Source organism: Stegostoma tigrinum, chromosome 41 (assembly GCF_030684315.1).
Source record: "Stegostoma tigrinum isolate sSteTig4 chromosome 41, sSteTig4.hap1, whole genome shotgun sequence".
NCBI classification, from domain to species: Eukaryota; Metazoa; Chordata; class Chondrichthyes; order Orectolobiformes; family Stegostomatidae; genus Stegostoma; species Stegostoma tigrinum.
The window spans coordinates 5,715,530-5,731,470 of record NC_081394.1 but is presented as its reverse complement, the minus strand read 5'-3'; the positions used below and the strand labels follow the sequence as shown (position 1 = coordinate 5,731,470).

Genomic DNA, 15,941 nt, shown 5'->3' with positions numbered 1-15,941 from the left:
GGTTATCCCTTCACTCTGAGGCTGTGCCGTCAGGCCCCGGTCTCTCCTACTCAAGGAAACATCTTCTCCATGTCCACTCTATCCGGTCCTCTCAGTATTCTGTGAGTTTCAATTCGATCCTCCCCTCATCCTTCTAAACTCTATTGCGTACAGACCCAAAGTCCTCAACCTCAATTGCATGTGATTCCAGACCCACAGCAATGGGGGAATATTATTAAGTGGGCCCACCCAGCAGCCCCCTGGAATAGCCTGTGTGCCAATCAGTTCGAGGGCACTTTGGGGGTATCTAGACTCCAAAGACCATGCGTTCCATAATGGCAGCTTACCACCCCCTTCAGCATGGACAAATAAATGTTGTCCTTAATCCTGTGAGGACTAAAGACAAAGGTGGGATACCAATCCCAGCCTCTCCACATAGACCAGAGCCTCTCATCCTCCAAACCCCCCTGAGTTTATTCCTCTTCCCAATCTTCCAGAGAGAGAAAGACAGCGAGAGAGACAGATAGACAGAGCTAGGAGTTGGCCATTCGGCCCCTCGAGCTTGCTCCGCCATGGCTGATCTTAGCCTCAACGCCACTTTCCTGCCCGCTACCCATAAGCACTTTGACCATCACTAATTAACCGGGGATCGCATTCGAATCCTGCCACGCTGGAATTTGAATTCAATAAACATCCGGAATTAGGAGTCTAATGGTGATCATGAGTCGGAAAAGAAACCCATCTGTTTCACAAATGCCCTTCAGGGAAGGAAAATGCTGTCCTCACCTGGTCTGGCCTACATGTGATTTACAGCGATGTGGTCGCTGCTTAACTGTATTCTGGGCAATTACTGTTGGGTAATAATTGCTGGTCAGTGACACCCTCACCTCGTGACTGAATAAAAAAGAAATTAAATCTGCCTACTTCCTCTTTAAAGGCACCCAATGTGTCACGGTAATCTGAGTGACTGAATTCCACAGATTCACAACACTTTGACAGAAGTATTTCCTCTTCATTTATTTTAACTCTGCACCCCCCACCCCCACCAATTATCCTTAAACTGTGACCTCTTGTTCTAGATTGCCCCACAAGGAGAAACATCTTCTCTACAGCCACACTGTCAACTCCCCTTAAGTACATCTAATGGATCTCCTCTCATCGTTCCAAACTCCAGTGGACACAGGCTTAAACTGTTCCGTCTCTCTTCAAAAGACAAACTCTCTGGAATCAGTCTCATGAAAACCTCTGAACTGCCTCCACCTGCAGAGGTAGTGGGAACTGCCGATGCTGAAGTCTGAGATGACACAGTGTGGAGCTGGAGGAACACAGCAGGCCGGGCAGCATCAGAGGAGCAGGAAAGCTGACGTTTCTGAAGAAGGGTCCAGACCTGAAACGTCAGCTTTCCTGCTCCTCTGATGCTGCCTGGCCTGCTGTGTTCCACACTGTGTTGCCTCCAGCTACACCCTACCTCAAGTAAAGGGAACAACACTGTGTGCAGTATTCCAGGTGTAATCCCTCTAAACGCCTTGAAAGGTTGCAACAACAATTTCCGACTTTTATACTCTTGTTACTTAGGTAATAAATGACAACATCCCAAACTTCAAATGGCCAGTCCAGTTGATTTCCTGGTCAATGGTAATCCCCTAGGATGTTGATGGTGGGGGATTCAGTGATGGTAACACCATTGAATGGCAAGGGAGTGATGGTAAGATTGTCCCTTATTGGTGGTGGTCATAGGCTGGCATTTGTGTGGTGCGAACATTCCTTGCCACTTGTCAGCCCAAAGCTACACATTGTCCAATAAATTTGAGTAGAGACTGACAGTTGTGATAACGGGACACTGTGGAACACCCCATTCTCAGTTGTAGCGGATCACAGCGGGGTATTGAGTGAGTTCACAATCACTGTTCCCAGTCTGCAAATGCTGGGGAAAAAAAATTCCCTGTTGCTGAAAGTTTCTGTCCCTCAAGGGCCAAAAGCACCAAACATTCCCCACAGGACTTCCCCCACCCCCACGCACTTCCTTTCCTATTGAGGATCTCAGCTCCCAATCAGTGGCTAGGCCTGAAATCCTTTCTTACCAGCCAGGATGAGGCCATTCAGCCCCTCTCCTCAAGCCTGTTGCAGCAGAACAGGAGAAGGCCATTCAATCCCCCTCTTTCAGCTTGTTACACAGGAACAAGAGGTCATTCAGCCCCGTCCTCGAACAGAAATGGGAGGAGGCCATTCAGTCTCATGAACCTCTCCCACCAGTCAATGAGATCATGACTGATCTGAAACCCACAAATCCACCTTTGCCCCATGGCTTTTAACACCATTGGCTCCCATAAACCAAAATCTCACTGATCATAAATGAAAAATTAATTGAATTCTGTCTGTGGAAGACATTTCCGAACTTCTGCTGCCCTGTGGGTGTGTGGGACCATTCCCTAACTTCACTTCTGAAATGTCTGGCTCAAATTTGTAGATTTTGCTCCAAATCCTGGATTCCCCAGACAACAGGAATAGCATTCCTGTCGACTCCATCCTTTTCCAGACCCCACCCATTCTGGGGAATAACGGACAGCCAGATTGAGATCGCCCTTTAACACTGGGGATCGCTCATGTGAATCTACGCTGGGGTCCCTCCAAGGCCAATAGCCCCTTCCTGAGGAGACCTGAAACTTTCCCTGTACTTCTGGGTGTGGTGTAATCCTCAGAGCCTTTCCTTATCATGACAGATATAGTCTGAATGAATCACAAATTCATTAGACTGGGAGAAGGCGACCCTTCCTGAGCATTTACCCATCAGAGTCCAATCTCCCCCACTCCATCACCTTGCACCCTATTTCTATCCAAATGCCCATCCAATGCCACTCTTTGATGCCTCAGTTGAACCTGTCCCCCTCCTCACATTTCCAGGCAGTTTATAACCATTCACTGAGTGAACATAGCTGTTTCCTCACTCCATTTGCACATCACTTCAAACCCACAGCTCTCTCTTGTTCCTGTGTTCCTTTTACCAGTGGGAACACCTTCTCCCTGTTGAGTTTATCCAGTCCCAGCTCATGATTTTGAAAACATCCATCGAACCTCCATCCTTATCTCCAAGGAGAATGGTCCCAACTTCTTCAATCCATCCTCATCGTGGAATTTTCTCATCCCTGGAGCTGTTCTTGTAAATGACTCCTGCACTCTCTCTCTCTCTCACGATAGCATTCACATGTTTCCTATACTGTGACACCAACAACTGCACACAATACTCCAGCTGGGGCTGAACTACTATCTTGTACAAGTTCAACATCATCTCCCTGCTGTTGTACTCTACGCCCCTGTTAATAAAGCTGAGAACACTGTGTGCTTTATTAAGAGCTCTCTCCTACCTGTCCTGCCAATGACCTATGCACAGAGACCCCCGGCTCCCTCTGCTCCTGTCACCCACCCATGCCCACCTTTAGAATTCCACCCCCTATTTAAATTGTCTTTCAATGTTCTTCCAAGATACAATACGTCACACTTCTCTGCATTAAGGCTCATCTGCGACCTCTCAATCCACTCCACCAACATCTCAATGTCCTTCCAGAGTCCCACACTCACAGTTCATGATCCTACCGAGGACTGTATCATCTGCAAACACTGGAAGTGTGCCCTGCACAGCAAGATCCCGATCATGAATCTTTCTCAGGAAAAGCAAGCGTCCCAGTAGCAAACACTGAGCAACGCCATGACAAACCATCCTCCGGCCTGAAAATATCCAGTGACCATTACTCTCCATTTCTGATCGCTGAACTGATTTCATATCCATGTTTGCTGCTGTTCCCTCTTATAGCACAATCTGTAATGTTCCTCACAACATTGGTACAAGGCACTGTACCAAGCTCATGTCACACATCAATCTGCACAATATCAACAGTACTGCCCTCGTCAACCCTGTCTGTTACCTCTCCAAAGCAAAACCAACAAGTCACAAAATCCATTGCAACTCTTCCAGTTCAATACACTTTTTTTTATTAATATTCAAACCAGAATGCTTGTCCCTGGGATTCCCCCTGACAGAGCGCCACATTGTCAGAGGGTCAGTGCTGAGAGAGCGCCGCACTGTCGGAGGGTCAGCGGTGAGGTAGTGGGCACTGTCGGAGGGTCAGTGCTGAGGGAATGGGCACTGTCGGAGGGTCAGTGCTGAGGGAGCGGGCACTGTCGGAGGGTCAGTGCTGAGGGAATGGGCACTGTCGGAGCGTCAGTGCTGATGGAATAGGCCCTGTCGGAGGGTCAGCGCTGAGGGAGTGCTGCACTGTCGGAGGGTTAGTGCTGAGGGAGCGGGCACTGTCGGAGGGTCAGTGCTGAGGGAGTGCTGCACTGTCAGAGGGTCAGTGCTGAGGGAGCGGGCACTGTCGGAGGGTCAGTGCTGAGGGAGCGCCACACTGTCGGACGGTCAGTGCTGAGGGAGCGCCACACTGTCGGACGGTCAGTGCTGAGGGAACGCCGCACTGTCGGACGGTCAGTGCTGAGGGAGCGCCCCACTGTCGCAAGGTCAGTGCTGAGGGAGCGGCACTGTCGGAGGGTCAGTGCTGAGGGAATGGGCACTGTCGGAGGGTCAGTGCTGAGGGAGTGCTGCACTGTCGGACGGTCAGTGCTGAGGGAGCACCGCACAGTCGGAGGGTCAGCGGTGAGGTAGTGGGCACTGTCGGAGGGTCAGTGCTGAGGGAATGGGCACTGTCGGAGGGTCAGTGCTGAGGGAGCGCTGCACTGTTGGAGGGTCAGTGCTGAGGGAGCGGGCACTGTCGGAGGGTCAGTGCTGAGGGAATGGGCACTGTCGGAGGGTCAGTGCTGAGGGAGTGGGCACTGTCGGAGGGTCAGTGCTGAGGGAGTGGGCACTCTCGGAGGGTCAGTGCTGAGGGAGCGGGCACTGTCGGACGGTCAGTGCTGAGGGAGTGGGCACTGGCGGGGGGTCTGCCTGTCATGTACGTTTATGTTACACCCCGCCCGCCCACAATAGCGGACATGATGATCCCATTGCACCAATTTGCCCAAAAGGAAACCGGGACCAATCGTTATGCCTCACGGGACATCAGACCCTCATTATTTTCTTTCAGAAAATGAATGAGTCACGATCCCATTGCAGTCTGTGGGATCTTGCTGTGCACAATACCGGCGCTGGGCTTGCTCCGAGCGGCGGTACTTCAAGAGAATGAGAGCCGTTCGTTGGCTGTGAGGGTGCCGAAGGGGCGAGGGGCGCTAGAGAAATGCAGATGCGTTTGTTCCAATGCACTGAGGGCAGGGCGCCTTTAAGAAGGACGGGCAGCGGAAGGCCATACCTTATATGGTCAGTGATGTAGTGTCGGGGACGCCCATCCTCGGTGGGTGACACAGAATCTGAATCATCCCTCTTCCTGATGTAAGCCGCTGGTAATTTACAGGAGCCTTCAGTCACGTTGTAAAAGTGAGCGGGTGAATTCAGAAAGCGGGGACTAGGAGAAACGAGGGGCTGCGAAATAAACATTTACTTGAGAGTGAAAGAAAAGGCAATTTAAAATTTCAACAACTTTCAGCATTACCCCCTCTCTCGTTGTTGAGGTGCTTTTTGGAGTTTGACACTTGTAAGTAACCTGGTTCTGTTTGTTTGTCAGTGGGTTTTTTTTCATCCAGAATATTATTTTTTAATTTTAAAATGTAAGCTGTAAGTTTTGAAAACTGTGAATATTTACGAACTTTCTGACCAATAGCTTCTCTCGACTGAATCCATCAAGTTAGTCTCGATACTAGGAGACCACATTTTGAAGTGAGCAGTGAGTAAGGTGGGGGTGACAAACAAGTCGTGGTTTTAAAATAATAAATGCTTTTTCAAGATAGCTGTGGCGGTGGGAGAGAGTCACACTAGCCATACACCCCCCACCCCGCGTATACGGATGGCTTTCAATTTCAAGTTTTATTAGGGAGAGAGGGAGATGCCTGCAGTATTTGAGAAGGAATTATTTCTCTGTGACTGAGCGTTGAAGGGGGAGAGGGATGAAGCCAGAAAAAGGGGTGGAGGGGTAGTAAATGATGTCTGCTTTTAGCTGGATTGGGGGTGGTGCAGAGATTTCCCCAAATGGAGTTGGGAAAGTTGCAGTTTCTGCAATAAATTAGGGAAATGTATCTGGAAGGTTAAGCGTGTGTGCGCGCGTTAACTTCCCGCTAATTGTTGCTTCAAGCCTATATTTTTTTTTAGGAGCGTGGCATATGTGTGTTTGATACGATGATCGGAAGTGTTGTCGCTACCAAATTCAGTTGCAAAATCCCCATGTGTCACAGGAAGGCGGGGGTGGGGATGGGAGGTACACAGAAGGACGTGGTGACCCTCAGAATGCACTAGCGTTGACTGGTGCATTCGCTACCGGTTTTGGAACCCCCTAAAGCCTGGCGGTCTCTTGAGGGAGTTTCTTTCTGGAGCGATGTGGGGCAACGCCACAGTATGATCCAGATCATTTCTTGGTTTTTTTTTTAGGTTGAGGGATTTATGTCAACCTCAGGAGCCCAGAGTGATCCTCCACCAAATCACTATCCTGGGAAGGCAGGACTGACATAGGAAGAGAGACTGGATGGGTTAGGATTGTATTCAATGGAGTTTGGAACAATGAGCTGGGAGTATTCCCAGGAACCTATAAAAGTCTAACAGGACCAGGCAGAGTAAACACATGTTCCTGATGGCTGGTGAGTCCACTACCCGGGGGGGTGGGGGGGGGGTGCATGGCCTATAGGAAACAGGGTAGGACTGAGATGAAGAGACACATCCACATCTGGAATGTGGGGAGTTTACGTAGTTCTCTCCCGCAGAAAGCAATTAAGACTGTTTTCAAGAAGGAATTAAATGGAGTTTTTTTGGAGTTAACAGAATCAAAGGATATTGGGAATTTGGGAAACTGGGGCATGGGGAATGAGTTGGATGATCAGCCACAATCAAGCGGAGTTGCAGAGGACGCTTGAAGGGCTGAATGGCCTACTCCTTCGGTTTTCTATATTTCTAAACAGTGCTTGTGGAATCCTCTGTTTTTTTGTCTACAAGGCTACAGACCAGGTACTGGGAAATGGGGTTCAATGGGTCGTTTCTTGGTGACAGTATAGACACACTGGGCTGAAGGGGCTCTTTCTATGTTCTTAAACTCTATGTTGACAACCTTGGGCTGAGGACTCGAGTAGACTCCAGCACAAGCCTTCAAAGGGAGTGTCCGACAGACTCCGAGCTGGACTCTCAGCCTGAGGCTGACCTAACGTGTGTTCAGGGAGTAGGAGGTACTGCTGAGGCTGTATAAGGTTCTGGTCAGACCGCATTAGGAATATTGTGAGCAGTTTTGAGCCCCGTACCTAAGGAGGGGATCCAGAGGAGATTCACAAAAATGATCCTGGGGATGAAGGGCTTGTCATATGAGGAGAAGCTGAGGACTCGGGGTCTGCACTCAGTGGAGTTTAGAAGGATGAGGAGAGGTTGGAACTTACACAATGCAGAGAGGCCTGGTTAGAATGGATGTGGAAAGGATGTCTCCACTAGTAGGAGAGACTGGGACCCGAGGGCACAGTCTCGGGGTGAAGGGATGACCGCTTCAAACTGATGTGAGGAGCAATTTCTTCAGCCAAAGGGTGGTGAATCTGTGGGTCTCACTGCTGCAGAAGATATGGAGGCCAAGACATAGAACACAGAACATGGGTGTGTTTACTCGCTGAGCTGGAAGGTTCGTTTTCAGACGTTTCGTCACCATACTAGATAATATCATCAGTGAGCCTCCGATGAAGCGCTGGTGTTATGTCTCACTTTCTATTTCTCTAACCCAAGGAAACCTAACCAGATAAATAGAAAGCGGGATATAACACCAGTGCTTCGTCGGAGGCTCACTGATGATGTTATCTAGAATGGTGACGAAATGTCTGAAAATGAACCTTCCAGCTCAGCGAGCAAACTCACATCCAGAACCTCAACCTGAGCTACAAATCTTCTCAAAACTCACGAACATAGAACATAGAACATAGAACATAGAACATAGAACATAGAACATAGAACATAGAACATAGAACATAGAACATAGAACATAGAACATAGAACATAGAACATAGAACATAGAACATACCCTTCGGCCCACGATGTTGTGCCATGGAATAATCCTAATCCAAAAATAAAATAACCTAACCTACATTCCCCTCAATTCACTGCTGTCCATGTGCATGTCCAGTCGCTTAAATGTCACTAATGACTCCACTTCCATGACTACCACTGGCAAACTATTCCATGCGCTCACAACTCTCTGGGTGAAGGACCTCCCTCTGACATCTCCTCTATACCTTTCTCCTAACGCCTTAAAACTATGGCCCCTCGTGGCAGTCAACCCTGCCCTGGGAAAAATAGAATAGAAGTCATTGAATGTATTTAAAACAGGCAGGTTCTTGGTTAGTAAAGGGATTAAAGGTTAAAGGGGAATGTAAGAGAATGGGGTTAAGAAACAGATCAGCTACGATTGAATGGCAGAGCAGACTCTATGGGCTGAGCGGCCTAAATCGACTGGCATACATTATGGTCTCATGGGAACGAGGCCCACATTCCCAACCCCCACTCTCTGGGGGTCAATATTTCTCTCAAGTTCCCAATTGCGTGTTTTTTGGGGACTGTCTTCTATCAATTTGCCCCTCAATCTGGTCACCACGCCTCACCAAGATGAGGTATGTTCCTGGAATCAGTGTTATCAAGACCACACCACATTTTTACAAGCTTGGTGAGGTCACCCTTCAGCTTTCGGTGTTCAGGAGTGGGGGATTCCCAGAGTGTTGTATTTGTAAACGCTGGTATTTCTGTAGAAATTCCCTGCTATGTCTCGTGTATCCTCTCCAGTGCCTCTATAGCTATATTTTTATAATATGAAGACCAGAATTGCACGTAGGGCTCTTGGGCTGCAATCCAACAGGGGCTTAACAAGCTTGAGTATAAGATGGAATTTAAAGAGCATGTCAGGCAGTGCTTGGTGGTGATGCCTGGTGTAGTCAAATAGCCCTCATCGTTATCCATTTGCAAGCAGATGCATTGCTACAATTGTACAAGACTTGGTGAGACAACATGAGGAGCATTTGTGTGCAGTGTGGGGTCTCCTTATCTGAAGAAGGATGTTCTGGTGAGGGAGGGAGAGCAGCGAAGCTTTCCCAGACCGATTCCTGGGATGATAGAACTGGAGTATGAAGAGAGACTGGATCAGTTAGGACAATATTGACTGGAGTTCAGAAAAATTAAAGGAATCAGTCTCATGAAAGCCTATAAAATTCTGAAAGGACTTAAGAGGCTAAATGTAGGCAGGATGTTCCTGATGAGCGGGGAGCCCAGACCAGGGGGGTCACAGTCTAAAGGATACCAGGGTAGGACTGAGACGGGGAGCCAGAACGCAGGGAGTCTGTGGAATTCTCTGCCGCAGAAAGCAGTTGACACCAAAACATTGAGGAGTTAGATATAGTTCTTGGGTCTAAAAGGATCAAAGGTATGGTGGAGGGGGAGGGGAGAATGGAACTGAATTGGATGTGATCAGACAGAATGGTGGAGCAGGTTTGAGGGGCTGAATGGCCTACTGCTGCATCTCTGTTTATGAAGGAGAGAGTGGGGGCCTGGATACCTGTTGTAGCTATTTGTCCCAACTGCCTGCAGTAACATGTTCTGACACAGTTTGTTTTGCCCCCCCACAGGTCGGAGGATGAAGGAAGAGATTGGAGCCGGTGTGATCTTTCTGGTCAGCTTGGTGACCCGGCGAAGTGGACTCGGCCAGGAGAAGGTCCAGGAGTTTGGTGAGAAACTCACTGCTGTTCTTCACCAAAGATACCAGGGCCACTGGTACCCGACCAACCCCAGCAAGGGCCAAGCATACAGGTAACCAATCACCAAGGCTGCCCAGTGCCTTGGCAAGGATGGCATAGCCCAGGGTCAGGCTGTTCGGCCCCTCTGCTCATGCCCTTCATCCTCACCCTCCTCCTCCTCTTTCAGCCCTCCTAAGCCTTTGTAGTTATTACAGGAGAGGGACCCTCAATAGGAAGGAGTTATTGAAACACAGGAAATTGAAGTAGGGATAGGCCATTCAGCTCCTTGAGCCTGGCCCACCATTCAATCTGATCTTTTGACTCAGTCCCCTGTTCCCACTTTCTTACCCCATACCTTGAGCCCCTAAGAACCATATCTGAATCCTTCTTGGAACATTCAATGTTTGACCGCTTTCCACAGCAGAGAATCCTACAGGCTCCCCAATCTCTGGGTGAAGACATTTCTCCTCATCTCAGATAATAAAATGTGAGGCTGGATGAACACAGCAGGCCAAGCAGCATCTCAGGAGCACAAAAGCTGACGTTTCGGGCCTAGACCCTTCATCAGAGCTCTGATGAAGGGTCTAGGCCCGAAACGTCAGCTTTTGTGCTCCTGAGATGCTGCTTGGCCTGCTGTGTTCATCCAGCCTCACATTTTATTATCTTGGAATCTCCAGCATCTGCAGTTCCCATTATCTCTCTCCTCATCTCAGTCCTACTCTGTTTCCTTAGACCATGATTCCTTTTTCAGGACCCTCCAGTAATTGGAAACGTCCTTCCTGTGTTTATCCTGTCTAGTCCTTCAGAAACTTCAGAAGTTTCCATGAGACACCCTCCCCACTTCCTGAACTCTTCCAAACTCTGGTGGATATTGCCCTATCCCATCAGGTCTCTCTCTGTCCATACATCAGCCCTGCCATTCCAAGGAATCAGTCTGGTGAACCTTCACTTCACACCCTTTTATAGCTAGAATATCCAACCTCAGATAAAATAGGCTGGAAAGCTGTTGCTTTATTTGTGATGTTTTGGGACTCCTGAGAGAGCAGACAGGACCTCAGAGGTCGACTCGAGAAGCTGAGTCTCCTTTTGACAAACATAAGCCTGCAAATGCAAAATAGCAGCAGAGCTGGGAACTAATATGGGGAGACTGGGGCATCTTTCAGGTCAGCCACTAATACCAGACGTCCATTTACCCCTTCAGGTGGGTAGAATAGAACAGTTGTAGTCCTCCCCTGGTGTCCTGGGCCAGCTATTTATCACTTTACACAGAAACAAGATCTCGGTAGTAATAACGTCGCGGGAGCTTGCTGTTAACAAACTGGTTGCATCGCCTACGTGATGCTTAATGTAAATAAAACTAGTTCGGCGGCTGAAGCACTTTGGTACTCGCTGAGGCAGTGAAATGCATGTTTTGAAGTGCCAATGTTGAGCCAAGGTCTCCCTGCAGTGGCGGGCTCTGTTCACCGGGGGGCGGTGTTTCTCAAGGTTCAAACCAATGCGCTCAATGGCGCCATCAAATGGCCGGAGGCCCTCAATACCAGGAAGGGCACAACAACAAAGGCCTGCATTCCTATAGCGCCTACGGCGTCGGCGCAGAAATGTTCGGTGCTTTTCGGGAGTCAGTTTGTTGCCGACTCTCACGACATTATCGCGACGGACTCATAAGATCAAGCAAAGGAGCTCAGCTTCTAAGGGCCGCATTAAAAGAGGAGAGGGTGAGAGATGGGGCTGGAGAGGTTTCGGGGGCAAATTCCACGGATGGGGCCCTCCGGGCAGTTTAAGGTACAGCAGTCAATGGTGATTGGCCGCGCTTGAGAGGCCGGAATTGGAGAAGCATGGAGGAGTTATGAGGGGTGTAGGGGCCGGAGGAGGTTAGAGATAGGAAAGGATGTAGGGGTTGGGTTGGGCTGGGCGGGGGGGGGGGTGTAGGGGCCGGAGGAGGTTAGAGATAGGAAAGGATGTAGGGGTTGGGCGGGGGGGGAGGGTGTAGGGGTTGGGCGGGGGGGGAGGGTGTAGGGGTTGGGCGGGGGGGGAGGGTGTAGGGGTTGGGCGGGGGGGGAGGGTGTAGGGGTTGGGCGGGGGGGGGGGTGTAGGGGTTGGGCGGGGGGGGGGTGTAGGGGCCGGGCGGGGGGGGGGGGGTGTAGGGGCCGGGCGGGGGGGGGGGGGTGTAGGGGCCGGGCGGGGGGGGGGGGGTGTAGGGGCCGGAGGAGGTTAGAGATAGGAAAGGATGTAGGGGTTGGAGTGGGGGGGGGGTGTAGGGGCCGGAGGAGGTTAGAGATAGGAAAGGATGTAGGGGTTGGGGGGGGGGGGTGACGGGGAGTGGGTGTAGGGGCCGGAGGAGGTTAGAGATAGGAAAGGATGTAGGGGTTGGAGGGGGGGGGGTGACGGGGAGTGGGTGTAGGGGCCGGAGGGGGTTAGAGATAGGAAAGGATGTAGGGGTTGGGGGGGGGGTGTAGGGGCCGGAGGGGGTTAGAGATAGGAAAGGATGTAGGGGTTGGAGTGGGGGGGGGGGGGTGACGGGGAGTGGGTGTAGGGGCCGGAGGGGGTTAGAGATAGGAAAGGATGTAGGGGTTGGAGTGGGGGGGGGGTGACGGGGAGTGGGTGTAGGGGCCGGAGGAGGTTAGAGATAGGAAAGGATGTAGGGGTTGGAGTGGGGGGGGGTGACGGGGAGTGGGTGTAGGGGCCGGAGGGGGTTTTGGGACGTTAGGATTTCCCCGGTACTTGGAAACTGACTGGGCAGAATTCTGACGGTATCATCTCCGTTGCTTCCTTCTGTTCTCTCTCTCTCTCTCTCTCTGTAGATGCATCCGGATTAACAGGAAACAGAAAACCGACCCGTCACTGCTGCTTGCTTGTCAAGACTGTGGCCTGGAATATAACCAGCTGAGGCTCCCCAAGGAGATCACTTTGTGGATCGACCCCAGCGAGGTGTGGTGCAGGTGAGAATCGAGACCTCTGGTGGGTCTGTTATAGTCCACCTTCTCCTGGAATACTGCGTCCCACTCTGGGCACCACACCTGTGCCGATCGACCGTAAGATTTAGGAGCAGAAATAGGTCATTCAGCCCATCAAGTTTTTTGTGCCAGTCAATGAGATTGCAGCCGATCTGATAACCCTCAACTCCACTTTGCTGCCACTCAAACCCACCCGTCTCTGATTATCCCGCCTTCGGAGGGATGTGTGACTCATACACTAGGGCTGAGGGGCTTCATTCTGTGTGGATTTTCGAAAGAGGGGTGTGGTGACTAAGGGAAGTGAGGAGGGAGGGAAAAGAGATGGCGGGGCGTTGAAGTGGGGACGAATTGAACAGATCTTTCAGAGAACCAGCACAGGCTCAGGCGGTCGAATGGCCGCCTCCTGCATTAATGAAAACCGGGATAACAAAGTGTGGAGCTGGATGAAAGCAGCATTTCAGGAGCTTTTGTGCTCCTGAGATGCTGCTCGGCCTGCTGTGTTCATCCAGCTTCACACTTTGTTATCTCGGATTCTCCAGCATCTGCAGTTCCCATTATCTCTGATACAGTTAATGAAAGCCGGGGTGGTTAGGGCCACAGCCTGAACTGAGGGACTGTGCAACTCTGACTCTCTGTAGGTCTGGAGAGAGCAGCCAGCCGTTCACCGTGGCTCAGTTTAAACAGGAATCCAGGAGAGTGTCCTCGTTAGACTCCGAACATGAATCCGAAAGTTCCGACAGCAGTACGTCCGACTACCATTCGGACATTTCAACCGATGATGAGGAACGCATCGAGGAGCAACCGGCCAACGCAACACCAGCAAGAACGACAGAGGCGAGCAACAAGGTAAAGGGAATGGGGGCTTCAGGCTGTATATTTCAACAGTGTGTGTCCCTGCAGCTACCAGTTACAAGCCCAGCTTCTCACATTCCATCTCACTCCTCCCTGCCTGTCACCCCCACTCTGTCACCTCCTCCAGCACCCACACCCCCTCTGTCTGTCACCTCCTGCAGCCAAAACAATAATCCCCGTAAAATGGATTCAGCCGGAGGCCAGATCAACAGGGCTGCGGCAGTGCTGCCCCGTCGGCGGGGCCGTAGAAGATGCCACGGACACTATTTGAGCAGAAGTTTTGCCTGGCATCTTGGGGCCAAAGCTTATCCCTCAACCCAACAATACTAAAGAACTGAAGGTTCCGATTCTTAAATCCTTGCTGTTTTGGGATCTTGCTGTGCATAAATTGGCTGCGGTGTTTGCTGCATTACATCAGTGCACATGTTCCAGTGGAATTGGGGCGTTTTGGAGAAAGCTCCTCCAACACCTGTGTAGTGCAAATGCAGGTTTTGCCCCACCTGCAGGCCAGGCTGGAGTCTGAGATAACACTATATGGAGCTGGAGGGACACAGCAGGCCAGGCAGCAGCAGAGGAGCAGGAAAGCTGACGTTTCGGGTCTGGACCCTTCTTCAGAAACGTCGGCTTTCCTGTTCCTGTGCTGCTGCCCAGCCTGCTGTGTCCCTCCAGCTCCAAGTTGTGTTATCTCAGACTCCAGCATTGGCATTTCCTACTATTTCTAATGCAGGAGTTGCTTTAGTTCCTGTCTTTTTTTCTCCTCAGGTGCCTGGAGGTTTGTACCAGTCGGCTGCAGTGTGGCCCCACTATCCTCACAAGGTGGTACAGTATGCCACTTTCTACCAGCCTGTGCCCCTGGTCAGCTACTACCTGATGCCAAGGTTGGACAAAATCCTGAGACCTCCACCTGGCTTCCTCCTGTTTCAGGGACAGTCACAACGCTCCAAGATTAGCAAACGGTACAAATGACGAGGATCCAGTCGGGGGAGAGAGGGAGGCGCAGAGGTCAAATACATCAATTAGATTCTACTGTGAGGCTGCTATGCTTGACGGTATTATGTCAAGACATACAGACAGATCTGTGCGTATGTGTCTCTGAGTGTGAGTGAGAGACACACACACACTGCCTGCATATGAGTATGAGGTTTACACTACTGCTCCTGTGGGGCTGTGTATATTTTCGCTGTCATGAATCCGGAAGCTCAGGTATCACTAAATACGGGGTGCCTCTGTTCGTGTATACCTGTTTAATTTAATGCCCCTTTGGGCTTGTGAAATATGTCATTTCGGTGCTTTTCCTGACCACTGTCTGCTCACTCATGTTGAAATTTGAGACCCACTCGCATATAAATAAATTTAAAATATGATGCCTCCCATTGCCAAATAGCCCATCGGGGTCCACTGGGCACCAGGGGACACCTGTGCGTTAGAGCCAGAGTCCGTGGGGTCAGAAGCTGGCAATGAAAGAACGGGTTGTGCAATATCTGTTTGGCAATTTTAAATTTAAAATATTAGAATTGTTTTTTTAGAATAAGTTGGATTTGGAGAAATATATTGTCAGGGCGGGGGGAGATGGTGAGGTGTTGAGGAATAAAGTCTGGACTCTCTCTGGGATTTTGTTTTTAGAGCTGGTGTTCTCCCTCTGTGTAAATAGTTAGTTGTCTCTCTCTTCCAGGGTGGGTACGGGACTCCTTCCTTTAACCCCATCCCCAGTTTAAGAGATTCTCCTGATTTTTTTTTTTGTTTTGTTTACTAATCCCCTGAATACGTCAACTGGTGCTTCTGACCCAGGGATACAAGCTCCCCAGGGGGTGGGGATGTGGAATGGACACCCCTGACAAAGACCCATTTTCCACACCCCCAAACCCCCTCTTTGACTCTCCAAATCTTTATGGAAATCAGAATAATGATGTAGACTTGCAGAGTGTTAGTTTTCCCAATTTGTAAAGGGGAGGGTTTTTATAGTAAAAATTGTATTTATTGACTGTACATGCGTGTTCCCAATTGTAAATTGAATAAATAATTACTGGTTTGCTTTCGATGTCTTTCTCACCCTGTCTTTGTTCTGTTCTGATAAAACAAATTAACCTACAGTTTTTTTTGTTCGGTTTGTGTGGATTTCCTCCGGGTGCTCCGGTTTCCTCCCACAGCCCAAAGATGTGCAGGCTAGGTAGATTGGCCGTGCTAAATTGCCCGTAGTGTTCAGGGATGTGTAGATCAGGTAGGTTACTGGGGAATGGGTCTGGGTGGGATGCTCCAAGGGTCAGTGTGGACTTGTTGGACCAAATGGCCTGTTTCCACACTGTAGGGAAACTAAAACCACAGGTAGCTGTTTTAAATGTTTGGAATAATGTGATTTCCTATTGGATCTCATGCTCCGAT

The 15,941-nt window shown here is 50.1% G+C and overlaps 1 protein-coding gene across 1 annotated transcript; it reads left to right on the top strand.

Annotated features, from left to right (window-relative positions):
* Nucleotides 1–5,373: 5,373 nt before the first annotated feature.
* LOC125448465 (protein BTG3) lies at nucleotides 5,374–15,555 on the top strand. Its single transcript, XM_059641300.1, has 5 exons — nucleotides 5,374–5,555; nucleotides 9,649–9,829; nucleotides 12,558–12,695; nucleotides 13,349–13,556; nucleotides 14,325–15,555. The coding sequence occupies exons 2-5, from the start codon at nucleotides 9,657–9,659 to the stop codon at nucleotides 14,526–14,528; spliced, it is 723 nt and encodes a 240-aa protein (XP_059497283.1). The 5' UTR covers nucleotides 5,374–5,555; nucleotides 9,649–9,656; the 3' UTR covers nucleotides 14,529–15,555.
* The last annotated feature ends 386 nt before the right edge of the window (nucleotides 15,556–15,941 follow it).